Source organism: Chiloscyllium punctatum, chromosome 7 (assembly GCF_047496795.1).
Source record: "Chiloscyllium punctatum isolate Juve2018m chromosome 7, sChiPun1.3, whole genome shotgun sequence".
NCBI lineage: Eukaryota > Metazoa > Chordata > Chondrichthyes > Orectolobiformes > Hemiscylliidae > Chiloscyllium > Chiloscyllium punctatum.
This window is the reverse complement of record NC_092745.1, coordinates 44,703,611-44,722,032: the sequence shown is the minus strand read 5'-3', so window position 1 is coordinate 44,722,032 and position 18,422 is coordinate 44,703,611. Positions and strand designations below refer to the sequence as shown.

Genomic DNA, 18,422 nt, shown 5'->3' with positions numbered 1-18,422 from the left:
TGTTTTACATCAAGTATACTTCTACACACGAACTGTATTAAGCCAATACATGTGTTTCAGATTAGCTGATGATAGTTGCGCTGTAAAATTGATCCCTGAGACCTGTAATGAACTGCTTCTCCAGTAATTGAGTCTGATCAACAATTATCTCAAAGTTTATTGCTACATATTAGACAACAGCAGCCACAATGTATCAGCAATGCAGACCGGCTATGTTGCCCATCCTTAATTGCCCCTGAGAAGATGATAGCGTGCCCTTACTTCGAGGGCTGTAGATGCATGCGCAAAGCTGTCAAGAAACTGACCAAGTGACAACAAAGGAATAGTAATACAGTTCTAAGTAAAAGTGGTTATGTGGAACTTGCAGGTGATGCATCAGCTGGCCTTGTCCTTTTAGTTTATCAAGTTTGGAAGGTGCTGTTGAAAGAACCATCACAAGTTGCTGCAGTGCATATTATTGCTGTCACTATGCATTGCTGGTGGTAAATGGGGTATCAGGAGGACCGTTTTCCTTTGAATGGCTTGAAGAAATCAGAATGATGTTTTGCCTCCCTGGTGCCAAGATCAAGGATATCTCTGAGAGAGTGCAAAATATTCTCAAAGGGGAGTGGGACCATCAGGATGTCGATGTACACATTTGAACGAATGACATAAGGAGGAAAAAGGATGAGAGTCTGAAAGGAGAATACAGTAAGTTAGGAAGGAATTTTTTTATAATATATTTTTATTAAGAAAAAATAGATTTTTAAATATTACAACAAATACAAAACAATGCAATTCAAAACAGTACAAAAATAGTACAAAACTAAACCCAAATAATTAAAAAAAAATTCCCAACCCCCCCCCCATACAAATGTATAAACATATATAGAGAAGTATAAAATTTTTTAAAAACCTAAACTAAATAAATAAATACCTAACAACAAACAAATAAATAGTAATAACTCAGCCCAGCCAAACAAAACTCTCAGACATTCACAGTTCCTCTTCCTTGGATATTGGACTCATGAAACACAATCGTTATGGCTATATAAAAGCCCTTGTTAGTGTGGCAGATAAATCTGTATCCAGGTATTTCAAAAAGGGTTGCCATGTCTTGTAAAAATTCTCAGTTTTGTGGTGTACCATACTTGTGAGAAAATCCATGGGAATATGCTCCATAACAATCTTCCGCCAACCCGAGAGGTCTTGGGGGTTTTCGGATATCCAACCTAGCAAGATATTCTTCCTTGCACAGAACGTAAGAATATTGAAAAGATTTTTGTTATGCGCGTCTGCAGGAAATACAATGGGTAGGCCCAAAAGGAGAGAAATAGGGTCCTTCTCCTTCCCTACACCTAAAATCCTCTCCATTGCACCCACCATGAAACTCCAATATGTTTGAAGCCTGGCACAAGACCAAAGACAATGGGTAAGAATACCCATACAGACCTTGCACTTGGGACATGCTGAAGATAGCCCTGGTTTAAATTTTGACAAACGGTCTGGGGGCTAAGTGGACCCTGTGGAGAATCTTCAACTGTAAAGCATGGGTCCTATTGCAAATTGATATCTTCCTTGCATTCTCCCAAATATCCTCCCATACCTCTGAAGAAACTTCAACACCCAGCTCTCTTTCCCACATCTTGCAGAATCGATCGGACTCATCTGAGGTGGCACCCCCCCAATTGGTGATATAAAGTACTGACAGAGAGTGTGGTCTTTTTTTGAATAAAATCCCTAACTTGAAAATAACGAAAGAGGTCTCTCTTAGATAACTCATACTTCTGTACTAACCGATCGAAGGACATCATTACATCTCCCTCAAATAAATCACCCATGCAAGATATACCCCTAGCTGCCCAACGTTTAAATCCTGAATCTATCATACCCGGTTGAAAACCCGGCATACCTACTAAAGGTGTAAACAAAGATGTTTTGCCAATATTACCTTCCCTCTGCCAAATTGCCCTCCATGCTTTAACAGTATTGATGACTATTGGGTTATGGCAATATTCCCTAACTTTCCTCACCTTGTCTAAAAACAGCAAACTGGTAAGGGGCCACCTTGCCTGGGAGACTTCAATATCTAGCCATATTGAAAGAGGGTCCCCACAAACCCAATCACTTACGTAGGTCAAAAGCGAGCTTAATTGGTAATTTTTAATGTCCAGAAGGTCTCCTCCCCCCAATCTGTGAGGCAACTGCAGTTTGGCTAATTTAATGAGGGGTTGTTTACGGTGCCAGATAAAGGAGCTGAACCAACCGTTCAGTCTGGGAGGAATTTTAAAATGAAGTCCTCGAGGATGGTAATCTGGATTACTCCCGGTGCTACGAGATAGTGAGGATGGGAATAGGAGGATAGAGCAGATGAATGTATGGCTGAGGAACTGGTGCAAGGGGTAAGGGTTCACATTTTTGGATCATTGGAATCTCTTCAGGGACAGAAGTGACCTGTACAAGAAGGAAGAGTTGCACTGAATTGGAAGGGTTCTAATATACTGGCAGGGTGATTTGCTAAAGCTACTTGGGAGAATTTAAACTAGTAATTCAGTGAGATAGTGATAAAAAAGATCAGTCTGAGACTGGTACAATTGGGAAAAAGAGCAAGTCAAACAGTCAGGGCAAGCAGTTCCAAAACAGAGAATGAGGTAAAAACTGCATTTACTTCAATGCAAGAGGCCTTAACAGGGAAGTCTTCAGAGAGTGGAGCTGGAAAAGCCCAGCAGGTCAAGCAGCATCCGAGGAGCAGGAGAATCAACGTTTCTGGCATAAGCTCTTCAGGAATTGCTGACCTGCTGTGCTTTTGCAGCACCACACACTCAACTCTGATCTCCAGCATCTGCAGTCCTCACTTTCTCCGCTTTAACAGGGAAGGCAGATGAACTCGGGGAGTGGTTAGGAATATGGGTCTGGGATATGATAGCAATTACAGAGATGTGGCTCAGGGATGCACAGGACTGGCAGATTAACGTTCCACAATACAAATGCTATAGGAAGGCTAGAAAGTGGGGGGAGTAAATAGAGGAGAGGGTGTGGCGTGTTTGATAGGAGACAACATTATGGCTCTACTTAGGGAGGGTGTTCCTGGAAATAAATCCAGGGAAATTTTTTGGGTGGAACTGAGAAATAAGAAAAGGATGATCACCTTATTGGGATTGTACTATAAGACTGTCCCCCCCACCCCACCTGCCCATAGTCAGCAGGAAATTGAGAAACAATTTTGTATGGAGATCTCAGTTATCTGAAAGAATAATAGGGCAGTAATGGTAGAGGATCTCAACTTTCCAAATATAGACTGGGACTGCCATAGTGTTAGGGTTTAGATAGAGAGGAATTTGTTTAGTGTGTACAAGAAAGTTTTCTGATTCCGTATGTGGATGTACCTAGTAGAAAAGGTACAAAAATTGACCTACTTGTGGGAAATAAGGCAGGGCAATTGGGGGACCACATTGGGGCCAGTGATGATAATTATATTAATTTTAAAATAGTGATGGAAAAGGATAGACTGAATCTAAAATTTGAAAGTCTAAATTGTAGGAAGGCCAATTTTGATGGTATTAGGCAAGAACTTTCAAAAGTTAATTAGGTGAGGATGTTTGCTGGTAAAGGTTCGGCTGGAAAATGGGAAGCCTTCAAAAATGAGATAACAAGAGTCCAGAGGCAGTATGTTCCTGTTAGGGTGAAAGGCAAAGCTGATAGGAGTAGGGAAAGCTGGATGACTAAAGAAATTGAGGTTTTGGTCAAGAAAAAGAACAAATCGCATGTCATGAATAGACAGCAGAGATCGAGTGAATCCTAAGAAGCATGTAAAGGCAGTAGGGGAGTATACTTAAGAGGGAAATCAGGAGGGCAAAAAGGGGACATGAGATAGCTTTGACAAATAGGGTTAAGGAAAATCCAAAAGTATTTTATAAATACTTTAAGAATAGAAGGGTAACTCGGGAGCCCCTCAAAGATCAGCAAGGCAGCCTATGTATGGAACCACAGGAGATGAGGGAAGATATTAAGTGCGTGTTTACTGTGGAGAAGGACATGGAAGATATAGAATGTAGGGAAATAATTGGTGACATCTTGAAAATGTCCATGTTACAGAGGAGGTGGTGCTGGATGTCTTAAAACACATAAAGATCGATAATCTCCAGAACCTGATCAGGAGTACCCTAGAACTCTGTGGGAAGCTAGGGAAGTGATTGCTGGGGCACTTACTGAGATATTTGTATCATCAGTAGTCACAGATGAGGCACCAGAAGACTAGAGGTTGGCTAACATGGTGTGCCACTATTTAAGAAACGTAGTAAGGAAAAGCCTGAGAACTATAGACTGGTGAGCCTGAAATCATTGATGGGCAAATTGTTGGCAGGAATCTTAAGGGACAGGATTTACCTGTATTTGGAAAGGCAAGGACTGATTAGGGATCGTTAACATGATTTTGTGCGTGGGAAATCATGTCTCATTAACTTGATTGAGTTTTTTGAAGAAGTGTAGAAGAGTATTGATGGGCAGTGGACATGATCAATATGGACTTCAGTAAGGCGTTTGACAAGGTTCCTCATGGTAGACCAGTTAACAAGGTTAGATCTCGTGGAATGCAGGGAGAACTAACCATTTGGATACAGAACCGGCTCGAAGGTAGAAGACAGAAGTGGTGGTGGACGGTTGCTTTTCAGACTGGAGGCCTGCGACCAGTGGTGTGCCACAAGGATCAGTTCAGGGTCCACTGCTTTTCATCATTTATATAAATTATTTGAATGTGAACATAGGAGGACGTCTACTTAAAAGATAACACCAAAATTGGAGATATAATGGACAGCGAAGAAGGTTACCTAAGACTATAAGGGGATCTTGATCAGATGGGCCAATGGGCTGAGGAGTGGCAGATGGAATTTAACTTAGATAACATGAGGTGGTGCATTTTGGAAAGACAAATCAGGGCAGGAATTAAACACTTAATGGTAAGGTCCTGGGGAGTGATTCTAAACAAAGTCACTTTGGAGTGCAGGTTCACAGTTTCTTAAATGTCGAGTCACAGGATAGCGAAGAAGGTGTTTGGTATGCCTTCCTTTATTCGTCAGAGCATTGAGTATAGGAGTTGCAGGTCATGTTGCAGCTGTATAGGACATTGGTTAGACCACTTTTGGAATATTGTGTTCAATTCTTGTCTCCTTTCTTTCTGAGGAATGTTGTGAAACTTGAAAGGGTTCAGAAAAGATTTACAAGGATGTTGCCAGGGTTGGAGGGTTTGAGCTATATATAGGGAGAGGATGAGTAAGCGAAGGCTGTTTTCATTGGAACATACGAAGGCTGAGGGGTGACCTTATAGATGTTTATAAAATCATGAGGTGCATGGATAGGGTAAATAGAAAAAGTTTTTTTTTCCCCTGGGTTGGTGGAGTCCAGAACTAGAGGGCATAGTTTTGGGGTGAAAGGGGAAAGATTTAAGAGGGAGCTAAAGGGAAATGTTTTCACACAAAGGGTGCTGCATGTATGGAATGTGCTGCCAGAGGAAAGTAGTGCTAGTACAATTACAACATTTAAAGGGGATCTGGATGGGTACATGAATAGGAAGGGTTTAAGAGGGATATGAGCAAAGTGCTGGCAAATGTGACGAGATCAATTTCGGATATCTGGTTGATATGGACAAGTTGGACCAAAGGGTCAGCTTCCGTGCTGTACATCTCTATGACTCTAAGTGTTGTTGGGGCTGCACTTATCCAGGCAAGTGCAGGGTATTCTATCAAACTCCTGACTTGTAGATATATATCTAGCCTCTGGGAAGTCAGGAACTGAGTCACTGCAGAATTCCCAGCCTCTGGCCTGCTCCTGCTTTCAAAAAAAACAAGAGATCTGCATTTGCTTCTCTTTTAATGAAACTTGCAATTATGACTGAAATGAAAAAGCCACAATTTTGGGAAGGAGCCTTCAAGTCTACACTGTCATTTTAACATTCTATTTTCTCCTAGCTGCTTAACTGCTTATGTTAAATTGTAGCAACAGTTGAGTGCAAATTTTAGTCAAGGAGTTTTGAGCATTAAGGAGGTGATCAGATGACAATTGATATTCAGCTGACAGTTACTTGATTTATTCTGCAAATGAAAATTGTTTTGTGTGTAACTGACAAAGCTCCTTGTGCATTGTGAGTTCTTTGAAGGTCAAGTCCTGGTCTTTGCATTGCAGTCCAGTACATAATCTGAAAGAGTTAACAGGCTGCTGGTAAGCAAAAATTGAGATCCAGAAGCGTCTGGGACCTAACGTTATGAAAATTATTTTTTTTATTTTCCTGTAGACGCTGGAAAATTGATGTTTCATTTGAGATGAACAGCGATTAATGAGAAGCTGTATCATCATTTAAAGACAGATACAAACCACATGAGCTCTGTTTTCAGAGTAATTTGTGACATTAGTGTCTTAATGGTTAGCATTATAACGTACTGAATACCCAAATGCTGCAACAGCATGCAGGAAACTCCTTTGTCCTAATTATCCAGTCTCAAAAATGCAATGCATAGTTCATTAACCTGGTTTAATAGTTCAAGCACCTCTTATCACTTATAAACTATGCCATTTTAGTTATTGGGATTTGATCAGTGTCATGTATTTTGCATGATAAGTTGATAGTTTGCTCAGTTTCATTATTAAGTTCAGTTATTATTGGTAAACTTTAAACAGTCTTTTTTGGACTGACTTGAATATAAAAAAAACTACTGATTAAGTCAATGCAAAAAAAAAACAGAAAAATCAGCTGGGCTGAACTAAAACAGTTCCATAAATGAAAAAGTTAAAAAAAATTAGTTAGTCTGATGGTTCTGAGAGTGCGAGAGAGGCCTACTGACAACTGAGTGGGTATGAATTCTGCAGCCACACCCCCTGTGCTGTCCCACCCCCACCCATCCATCCTTTCACTGTGTACCACAGCCCACTGACTCCCTGGAGAAAAGGGATATCCTCATCAGTCTTCTGTGTCTCGACTTTGGTTGCACATGCACACTGAGGGTGCCATTCAGCCACCTATTGGCTGATAATGTAGTGCATTGGCATCAGTATAGCAAGATTAAAATAAGGACAAATTGTTAAAAGAGCAAAATTAATGTGCAAATTAACAAATAAAAGCAATAACTGGCAGCCATACATAATCTTTGTAAAGCAATGAAATTATCGTCTGAAAGTTGATCATATGTATATTTAAGACATGATTATTTCCAATTCTGAATGTCACATGTACACTGTCCAGTGTACCAAGCTACCTTAAATTGTCTTTGAATTTAGTATCCAGTTATCTTTCTCTTTTTGGGGGGTTTGAGCTCTTTTCCCACTTATTTTGAATACAAGGAAGCTTGCAGAAATTCAGCGAACGGCTTCACTTGAAATGTTGTCTCCGTTCCCTGTCTAAGATCAGGACTTGCCTTATGTGTGCCCTCTGCCACACAACAGTACCTAGCAGACAAGTAACACTTTGGAGTGTTTATTCTGACTTGTATGCATCTCAGTGAACACTAGTACTCATGTTCATCATCAAATGTATGACTCATTTCAGCAGAGTTCAGCAAATTTGTATGAGTAGCTCAGCAGATAGGAATTTCTACATAGACTGCTTAACCACAGGCAATATAAGCCATAGGAAGCATAGGAGTACAAGAGTTTTAGAGTTGCTGGTAATTTGCCTTTCACTAATCTAAGAATGTTTGAATATTTATCAAAACACCATATTTAAAATATGAACAAAAATAATCTATCTTTTATGATGAACCCCATTTTTGTTGGTGACATAGAAAATAACACTAAGTATGTAGTGGAAGAGCAGAAGGAAGGAGTTCAGAAAGGTAGTTCCAGTTAGCTTTTAGCTTACTTGAAGCAAGTCCAGTTGAAGATAAATTTCTTGTTTCCATTTCTCTACAGTGGTCATTGTACATTGAAAACATTGTACATTGGTTGTTAAGTGTTTTGGGAGATGCTGAAAAGGGAAAGAAATTCAAGTTCTTCCTTGTTTGTCGTTCTTCCTTTTTGCCTTTGTGTTTTTCTTGCATCCACCATCCAGCAATAGCTGCTGAAGTGGCCATTTATCCATGATTGTAGCTAAACCTACAGCTTGGTGAGATTAAATGTTTAAATTGAATTATACAAAGCTCCAAGCACCTCTTGATGGTAATAGATGATTCCACAATGATTCTGTCAAGCTTTTTTTTTAAAATAACTATTACGGAAATGCCATTTTGTGACTGGACATTTGCCGGTTTGATGGTAGATTAAATAAGTGTATCCTTGTCTAGTAATAAATGCACTATCAAAGTTGTTTTTGGGGATGACTAGAGGTTCTGAAAGATGCTTTGTGAGTGCAAGTTGTTTTAATAATGCGCACTACTGATACCCTTGTTCATTTTCTACTGTGTTGAAACTTGAGTCAAAACATGGTCCAAGTGCCACATACCCAAACACTGACCAATCATGATTAGAAACTCTAAGTAGGATAAATAATTGATGATATTATCCATCCAAATCTCAAAAGGATATCAACATCACTTTGTATCTCATTTCCTCAGTTTAATTTCATCATTAAACTTGATCTAATTGAAGGAGAGTTTTCTCCATGTAAGACCTTCATAAGCATTCTGAACTGTTTCCAGCTTGAAGCAGCAAAATTAGATTAGATTAGATTAGATTACTTACAGCGTGGAAACAGGCCCTTCGGCCCAACAAGTCCACACTGACCCGCCGAAGCGCACCCACCCACACCCATTCCCCTATATTTACCCTGCACCTAACACTATGGGCAATTTAGCATAGCCAATTCACCTAACCTGCACATTTTTGGACTGTGGGAGGAAACCGGAGCACCCGGAGGAAACCCACACAGACACGGGGAGAATATGCAGACTCCACACAGTCAGACGCCTGAGGCGGGAATTGAACCCGGGTCTCTGGCGCTGTGAGGCAGCAGTGCTAACCACTGTGCCACCGTGCCGCCCACAAAATTATATGGTCTTGGGATGTTTCGCAAACCATGGATCTCTCTGGCTTGATTGTGAGTCCCGAATAACACATTGAAGTCTACAAGAGTTTAACCCACCAAGAAGATGAATTTGTAATCGAAACTGATAGATATTACATAATTGTAATAGTGCCAAATGGCAACAACATTTTAAAACTGTTTAAAATACATTAGGATTGCTTTGCTATGTTCTAATGAAGTCAGTTTATTCAACAAGCAAAGATTAAACATGGCTATAAAAAAAACTCAAAAATGTGTATAAGTAGCAGCTAATTAACCATTTCAGAAAACTAGTATGTTGAGTTGCCTGCCAGCTTCTTTCTCGCAAAGCGATTGCATTCTGTTATTTTTCACATCCTAGAGCAGCGAATTGCTGTCTGTGCGCTGAACATTGCTCTGTCGAATCATGATTTAACAGCATGCTCAGAATACAGCAGAAACTAATGCTTCCTCTAGGTGTGTTTCTTAAGCTAATCTTGAGTACTTGTTTCAAATTCTCCAGAGTTACCCAGCACATCCTGAAAACTAGGATAGATTTGCAGTGTAACACCATAAAATTGTGATACGTTAATTAGATGCTCGTGAAAGAACAACCATTTAGGTGAAAGGCCTTTATAAGTTTCTGAACTGAGGTTTTTTTGGGGGGGGTAAAAGTATACACTTAGCATCCTGCTCCAGATACAATCCCTCATATTTATATGCTTTGAGTTTTTTCACAAGTAACTACTTTGCTACATATGTCTTCTAAAAATATTGACTCTGAGGACTGAGTTTCCCAATAACCTCAATTCCATTATCTGTTAACTGTCACTGGACTATAATCTCAACGTCTGGATTGTCCTTTATACATTGTTTAAAACTTTACAATTCAGTGTGCCATGGCAAAATTATGACTTGAGGAATGCATTCCAAAGCCCGAGATGCAACATTTCTTTATGAAGATGTCATGTCCTATTGTCTAGCTCTTATCTGTGATTTCCTCTGTGTATCAAGGTATCTGATAATCCTCAACTCCACTTTCCTGCCTTTTCCCCAAAACACTTGATTCCCCTACTGATTAAAATCTGTTTAGCTTCACCTTGAATATTCTCAACAATCAGGGTGGAACAGTAGCTCAGTGATAAGCGCTGAGTTGTGTGTAAATCAACTGGCTAATTGAATTAGAATTTATACATAGAAGGTGACAGATAATGTATTTAATCTAGAAATGAGCTGCAGGCTATTGCAAATGGATTTCACGCCGCAGTATTACTGGCATTGTTGTCAAACAGCTGTACAAACCTAAGGTAAATAAATTTCAGATACACCTAATAATTTTTCAGGAAATGAAGCAGTTTCAAAACCTCTCAAAATCTAGAGTACGCAGTACTGTAGATATGCCCAGGAAGATGAGAGAGAGGAATATTAATCCTTTCTTGAAGAAAAATAGCAATAGGAACTCAGGAATTTGCAGACTTGTGAGTTTGATGTCCATTACAGGTGTTAATCCCTTATTAAAGCTATAATTGCAGAACATTTTAAAATAGAGCTAAAAATCACAAAAGATGACCAATATGGGTTTCAAACATAAGGTTTCACCAAGCTAATTTAACAGCTTTCTTTGAAAGTGTGATAAAAAGAGATTGATGGGGTGCACTTGGATTTCATTAAGACGTTTGGTATATTTCATCAGGAAAAGCTGGTACGAGAAATCAAGAAAGCAAAGATTGGTTGAAATATTTTATGTCAAACAATCAATTGGTTGACAAATAGCACCAGCGTTAGTTGTGTAAGAATTAGCTTAAACTTGGGAAAACATTGTCAGTGAGATCCTTAAGTCTGTTTAGGATCTTATGATCCCTGTCATCAAATCTCATTCAAATTCACACGGGGTCATAATTTTTCGCTGTGCCAGTCTGGCTTGAAACTCCCTGTCGGGCTGTTCTGTCACGGACTGCTCAACAACCGCTCCTGTAGTAGCCGATAACCCTCCTCTCCAGAGTTTATGCTTCCTTGAACTGTGAAATCTGTACCCCAGCAGTTTATTCACTAGCATATCTGTAGCTTTTCACCAACAGCAAGTTTCACCGAGCTAAATCTTTGCTTGTGCTTTTCTCTGAGCTTCCATCTTGCTCAGCTGCATCAAACAGACACTGCTTGAAAGGATTCTCAGCCCACAATGTCAGCTGTACTGACCTATTAGAGATGCTCGGCTTCTTATGAAATAGCACAAATTACAGGTGGAGTGGAAGTTGAGAAGAAGCAGAAGGCATGTGCTTCCAGGAGGGAGGGGAAGGGATAAGGGGAGAACTATAGAAAATGTGGCAGACTTGATCGAGGACCCTATCATCATAGTTAGTGTGAATCCTCAGATGAGGAGGAAAGACGGCATCTTAGAAGTGCTTTGCTGGAAAGCTGCATCATTAGAAAACATGAGACTAAGGAACTGGAGGAATGGAATCACTACATGGTACACTGCAACTGGAACTGTCATCAAGGTAGCTGTGGGAATCAGTGGACTTGTATTAGCCTTGACACAGAAAAGTCAAGGAAGGAAAAAGTCAGAGATGAACCATGTGGTGACTAACAATGCTTGCACATTTTTAAAAATTCATTCACGGGGTGCAGACGTTGCTGACTGGGCCAGCACGTATTACCCATCCCTAACTATCCAGAGAGTCATTAAAAGTCTGCCCCATTGCTGTGGGTCTGGAGTCATGTGTAGATCAGACCAGGTGAGGATGGCAGTTTCATTCCCTAAAGGACCTTAATAAACCAGTTGTTTTTTTCCTGACAATCAACAGTTTTGGAAGAAAGTGAGGACTGCAGATGCTGGAGATCAGAGCTGAAAATGTGTTGCTGGAAAAGCGCAGCAGGTCAGACAGCATCCAAGGAGCAGGAGAATCGATGTTTCGGGCATGAGCCCTTCTTCAGTTTTGACCAGCTTCTATGGTTGGATTTGAATCCATGTCTCCAGTGTGTTACCAAGGTCTCTGGGTTAACAGTCCAGTGGTAATACCACTTGGCTGATGCCTCTCCCAATTAAAAACTAACTAATTTGCTACTTTGTTTTGCTGCAATGCAAGATATTCACATCGCAATGTAGTGCATTTCATGACTGAAATCTACATGAGAGGAAAAGGTCAGAAACATTCTCAAGGCAAAATTGTTGCTATTTGTAAATTGCCTTCATATGTTGGCTGCTTTGAATTTCTGTCAGCTAAATGTATAATCCAAATTAATTCTTCTTTTTGGCGGGCAATGTGTTTTTTTTTAATGTATAATAGTTTTTTCAGCTGCAAATTTCTATGATCACATTGTGGTCCAGCAGGAGTACAGTTCACAGTTTAGGTATAGTGTTTTTCTGTTCACATTTGTCACAAGAGCTGTAAATTAAGTTCCCTTTAAAGCAGGAAATGTGTCTAGAATGAACAGATGGGTACCAGACTCTGAAAATGCTTTATGGAAAGCACATTTTATTTTAAAACTAAATATAATTAGATGTGGGCTAGTGCTGTTTTAAAGCAATGTCTGTGTCAAAAGTTTGAGGAGATACAAATTTAATCCCCCAATTTAATCCATTTATGATCATTGTGCCAATTATTATGTAGTCTTGCAACGGAAGACAATTTCAAATGAGAAAGTCTGTTACCCCCCTTGGAGCAGCCAAACAGTAGAAGTATTCAGAGAAATCAAAAATAAAGTTAATCGCTCCAGATGCATTGACTGAAGTTAATTCAGTTTCCTTGAACAACACCTTCCAAGCCCACAATCTCTTCCATCAAGAAGGACAAGGGCTGCAGATGCATATGAGCACCAACACCTGCAAGTCTCACACAATCCTGGCCTATATTGCTGTTCCTTCAATGTTGCTGGGTCAGAATCCCAAAATGGCGTCCCTAATAGCACAGTGGGTGTCCCTCCAACCAATGACTGCAGCATTTAAAGAAAGTAGCTGGCCACCACCTCCTCCAGGGCAATAAATGCTGGCCTAACCAGTGACACCATGTTATCCCATGAACAAACACAAAAACATTAGACCTGTATTGGTAGTAAGCCAATATCATTGTATTAGATTATTTGGCTACTTAATTGATTGTGTGTGTATTAATTGACATATTTCAATACATTACAACATTGACCACAGCACAGAAGTACTTAATTAGCTCATGCTTGAAAATATTCTCGGGTTGGGAAAGGTGTGTTAGAAGTTTTGTGATTATGACAATGTAACAACCAGAGGTTTGGATTTGAATTACTAACATGTAACAGAGATCTTTCAGCCCATCTTAGCTTATCAATAAACCTTGCTTCCTCCTCAACCCAAATCAATGCTGCATTTAATCAGGTGTTCTGAAGATGAGTAACCGGCATCAAAATGTTAAATCTGTTTTCTTTTCACAGATTCTACCTGACCTACTGAATTTCTCCAGCAATTTCTGTTTTTGTTTACTGCATTAAATTGTTTTTTTTAAAGAATGCATGGATTTTCACCTGTTATTCCTTTTAGAAATCTAAGTTTAGATCAAATTTTAATGTGAAGAATGTCACAGTGTCTACTGACATTCTAATAATTGCAATGACACTCCACTCCCCCGATCGATCGATCTATCTATCTCTCTCTCTCACTCACTCACTCACTCACTCACACACTCACACACACAAAACTCTGGAATGAGTGCATCTGATCGAGAGACTGAAGTTTGATTTTTAAACTCCACTCTGCTTGTCTCGCACCAAAAACCAAATATCTCTCAGTCACAAATTTGACTTTTTTATTTGTGTCTTCCAGTATGAACACTATGAGGAATTGTAAATCAAAATATTTAATACCTTTCCCCAGTTCCATTCTGGCTAACATTGTTTTAACATTCTCACTTCTTCACTTGGACCTCTTTACAAAAATACTTCAGCTTTTGCCTCTCTCACTACGCTGTTTAATTTTTAGCGGCTCTTCCGGTCTCCCTTTTGATGTGTTGTCTAACGTTCTTAAAGTCATCACTGTCGCCCCTTCCACTTCCCTCTTCAAAATAATAGATACAGATTTGCCTCCTAACAACAATTAATTCTCCTGCTAATCCATTGAAGGCCTCACATTTTTAATATAAGCTCGTGCTGGTCCTCAATGTGCATTTGTCTTGCACATCCAACACGACAGAATCACAGCAGTGTTATGGTGGAGGAGGAGGCCATTTGGCCCATCATTTCTGCATCAGCTCATTGCTGGGTGCCAACTCCTGCTTTTTCCCTATACTGTTACTTTTATTCAAATAACCATCCAGTGCTCTATTGAAGCCTCAACTGAACTTGCCCCAACAACATTTCCAGACAGTGCATACCACACCCTCGCTAGTCACTGAGTGAATTATTTTATCTGTGCCCTCTTATTCTTATTCCTTTTATGAGTGAGAACAGTTTCTCCCTATTTACTGAATCCAGCATTTTTGTTTTAACATTCTCCTTTTAATGATGTCGCACTTGTCTTCTATTGTGGTCTTGATGAATACCCTCCTTCACTCTACTTAAGTTGTACTTTGAACGTGGCCCTTTAGAAGTTATAAACTTGTTCTTCTGATCTTGGTGTATCTGAATACAAGATGATGTTAAACTTTATTGTGCGATCACCCTTCCGCAGACATGCTATAACTTTTATTTCTTGTATGTTATCTGAATCATCTGATATAATTGGATTTTTAACTAAATTAGACAACATTTAAATAGATTGTGACCCCTTTTTTGAAGATGTAGAAAAAGAATGACTTTAAGCTACAAGTTAAATTGAAATGTACTTATCTATATGCAATGACTAAAACAGACACAGACAGGAAATAAACAAGCCTGTTAGCACCTATAAAGACAAATACATGTTATGATTTTAGCATCCATTAGAACTGCAGTTTACCAATACTGCACTAAACTAAAGGAGTGTTGTCTCTGCCTTTATTGTTTGCAAACAGTTCTTTGTGCATACACAGTTTCTGTTCTGTGTATGTTAGTTTTTGTTTTTTGTCTAACTTGCTGTGTTTTTGATCTGTATCAGTTATCTTCATAATGTAACTGTTTATTTAGACTGCTTTTGAACCAACATTTATTCCAATGTAGATTCAGGAAGCAGTTAGCTGAGAAAGAAAAGGAGTTGAGGAAATAAGCTGTAATTTAGTAAGTTTTAAAATTGGTCTCACAGTTGATACATGGGAAAAAAGAGCATTTTCAGCTTAAAGTGGAGCGACTCTGAACTCACTGAACTGCGAATTGGCAACAGTGCAGGACAATATAATTTTAATGTTAGGATCCACAGACTGGATCAAGTTAATGCAAGTGATTTGTAGTACTTTAGATTCTAAATGAGAAAACAGTGCATTCCTCTCTCTAAGTTTGCTAATTTGTTGTTCTGTGCTTGTATTTCAGAAAGTTTCATCAATGACCCAAAAGATCATGAGGTAATGATGCAGATTGATTGTGAGGTGATGGCCACCAGAATTATTCATATAAAGTCATCATCTATACCTTCCTTTCTGCAAGAGCAGCGGGAAAATCACACTAATTCGTACCAGCGTCCGTCACCTGCGCCGACCCATGCAGCACCGCACATCATCACAGAGACCCATGGGACTGGGTTCAAACTTTACCAATAGTGCTTGGTTTAAAGCATTTAACATCTTGAATGACTAGATTGTTTTCCAAAGGGTCATAGGGTCAACTTAGAATCTACACTGTCATGTGAGTTAATTTCTGTATAATTTAGAAAACAAAATTAATAGAGAAGTTTTTTTTTAATTTGTTAAAACCTTAGCTGATGTAGTACAACTTAAAAACAAAAACAGAAATTGCTGGAAAAGCTCAGCAGGTCTGGCAGCAACTATAGAGAGAAATCAAGTTAGTTTTTCAGGTCCAGTGAGCCAAGTTCTGAGGAAAGGTCATGGGACCCAAGCATTAACCCTGATTTCTCTCCACAGATACCACAAGACCCGCTGAACTTTTCCTGCAATTCCTGCTTTTTTTTTTCCTCTGATTTCCAGCATCCGCAGTTCTTTCAGTTTTCAGTCCAACTTAACTCAGTTTGATCTATGTTAGGTGATTGTGAATATCCACCTAATTTTTTTTTACACAAGTCTAAATTAAATTTGGGCAGTTTAAAACAGAAAGTTGCTTCAAAGAGATTGTACTTGTGAAATGCTTGAAGGGGAAACCAACTATATCCATTCTGTGAAAGCAATATTACTAAACATTCTTTTAGTCTTCTGCAAAATTGCTGTTACCAAAGCCAGCATATCTATACAGTAATTCATCAGTGTAGCTTGAAATCAAAATATCACATGGCTACATGAGATGAACTCTTAATGAATCTCAAAAAAAAATTCAAAGACCACTAAAGAGCTTGTTTTCTTTTAATTCTACTAATTAATTAGCAGTTAGTGGAACATGAATGTCCAATTTTGAAACCTAGTGCTTTTTATTGACAAGAAAAGCAGCTGTCCATGATTTCATTCTGTTGTTTTTATATCATTGATATTTGTCAATTCAATGGAGGCTAGATCTGTGATTGCAGCACCTGAAAAATATGCTGAATGACCTGAAGAAGACCATGCACAGCAATGATGTGAATGAATTCTTTAAAAATTACTGTGGGAGATTTCAGGTCCATTCAACACTGAACTTATTTCCTCCTCTTACCTCCTCCAACTCTGGTTAGACTCTCTCTGGAGTATAAACCAAGGCTCCTTAAGAACTCAGGTAACTTGTCCTACTTGTTTTCGTTGTTGTTTAAATGCAAGCCAAGTAAGTCCAGGCTATTTGTTCCTTTTCACACACCACACAAAAGGCCATTACTACATGATTTGATGGCTCTCTACCTGCAGGGCAGAAATCTTGGTTAACTTATCTTTATGAGCCTGGCAATACTGCAGCAATTTTGTCATTTTCCATCATTGTCCAGGCTGGTATGAAGCAACTTCACACCACTAAACAATAGTCAGTCCTCAGCCACTTGCATCAGTATCATAGCATATTATAATGTGGTTCATGGGCATTTAAATTTAATTTTGAATTTCCAGTTGCCTTAACTATTCTTGTCGAGACTTAGCAGTTAAATAGAATATTCTGTACAATCAAATGTAAATTGAAACACTCATATCCAATATTTTGATGAATTCACCAGTTCACTGGAGTTTATTAGTTCTTTTGTGAGTAAATAGCAGGATTGATTAATTAAGGCTCAGTGTTTGCATTTTTGTCTCAAAATGCACATCCTTTCCTCGCCCCATTATCACCAAGAATTCCACTTAGCAAACCTAATTGGTCTCATTCCAGTGTCTGCAACTGTCCCCGTCAGTAACTTTATTATTTGAATGCACTCATTCCAAAGCCAACAACATGTTTTTTTTTGTTTGTAGTTCACACACACTACCCAAGATTGTTCAAGGTGCAGCCTGAGAAAACTGATTGTGCATGCAAAGTTCAGGGTTTTTTAATTTGTTTCTTACCTACAGCTCAAGAATTGTCAACTTTTAAATAATGTTGCACTTAGCTACATTTTTGATGTTCATGCTTTCCTCCTTGATATCATTTACTTTGAGATTCAGTCTTTCCAGCTAGTTCTGGAGAAGCTGTGAAGTTGCAAATGTTCTTATGCAATATTAAAGTTTATTGTTGGTTTTGTCAAGAAATTCATGTCTGCATTTACAACACCATTAAAATTGATGTTCTGTGGTAAACTTTGTGACATCTTCATGACCTGTTGTTGAACTTAAGTTTTCTTTTGCTTTCGCAAGTGCAATGCAAAAGGACTCTATCCTTTGGATCATGATCAACTGATACCAAAGTGAGTCTAATGTCTCTTATACACAGAGCATGTTTCCTGATATGAATTTCAAGAAGACTGAAATTTGTCTGCAGCAGGAGTAAAAGCTTTCAGAAGATCTTATGGTATTGGCCTTTGTTTTGGGAGCCACCTCCAGCTTTGAGGAAGGGAGCTTAACCACAAATCATTATAACGTTGGTTTATTAAAGGAGATAGTTGTTGGCTGTCTATATAATTCCAAATCTGGACCATTAAATTCTCTGTCATCATCATCCCACTTCCTCATGCCAAAAATAAAACTCCCTTTTTGCTTGAACTGTGGCTTTGATCAATATCCATGAGCGAGCACATAAAGTATGCTTAAAGAAATGCACCCCAAATACACGATCTTGACTGTACAAGTTCTGATGTTACATTGAAGGTATCTTGCAAATGCTTTTACTTGATTTCTTTTCACTGCAGTTTTATGTTCTTGCAAACTTGAAAGAAGAACAAAAGTTTCTTACGGGTTAAAAGCATCTATAAGTATCCTAAATGTCATTCATTGAGCCAGTTTTCTAAATATTCATTTGCTCTCCATGCTTCATCTCCATTATCTTTTTCTCCCAAAGTAATTTTCAGTCTTTCTTCCTCACCCAACTCTGAAAATCTGTTGAGCCTCTGAGGCCAACACTCTCA

The 18,422-nt window shown here is 38.9% G+C and overlaps 1 protein-coding gene across 2 annotated transcripts in view; it reads left to right on the top strand.

The window, feature by feature from the left end:
• atf6 (activating transcription factor 6) overlaps positions 1-17,658 on the top strand; it is a 330,002-nt gene extending 312,344 nt beyond the window's left edge. For both annotated transcript variants that reach the window (XM_072573460.1, XM_072573462.1), the window contains one exon: positions 15,353-17,658. In XM_072573460.1, coding sequence (XP_072429561.1) covers positions 15,353-15,579 — 227 coding nt within the window. In that variant the 3' untranslated portion in view covers positions 15,580-17,658. The remainder of the gene's footprint in view (positions 1-15,352) is intronic.
• Positions 17,659-18,422: the final 764 nt, after the last annotated feature.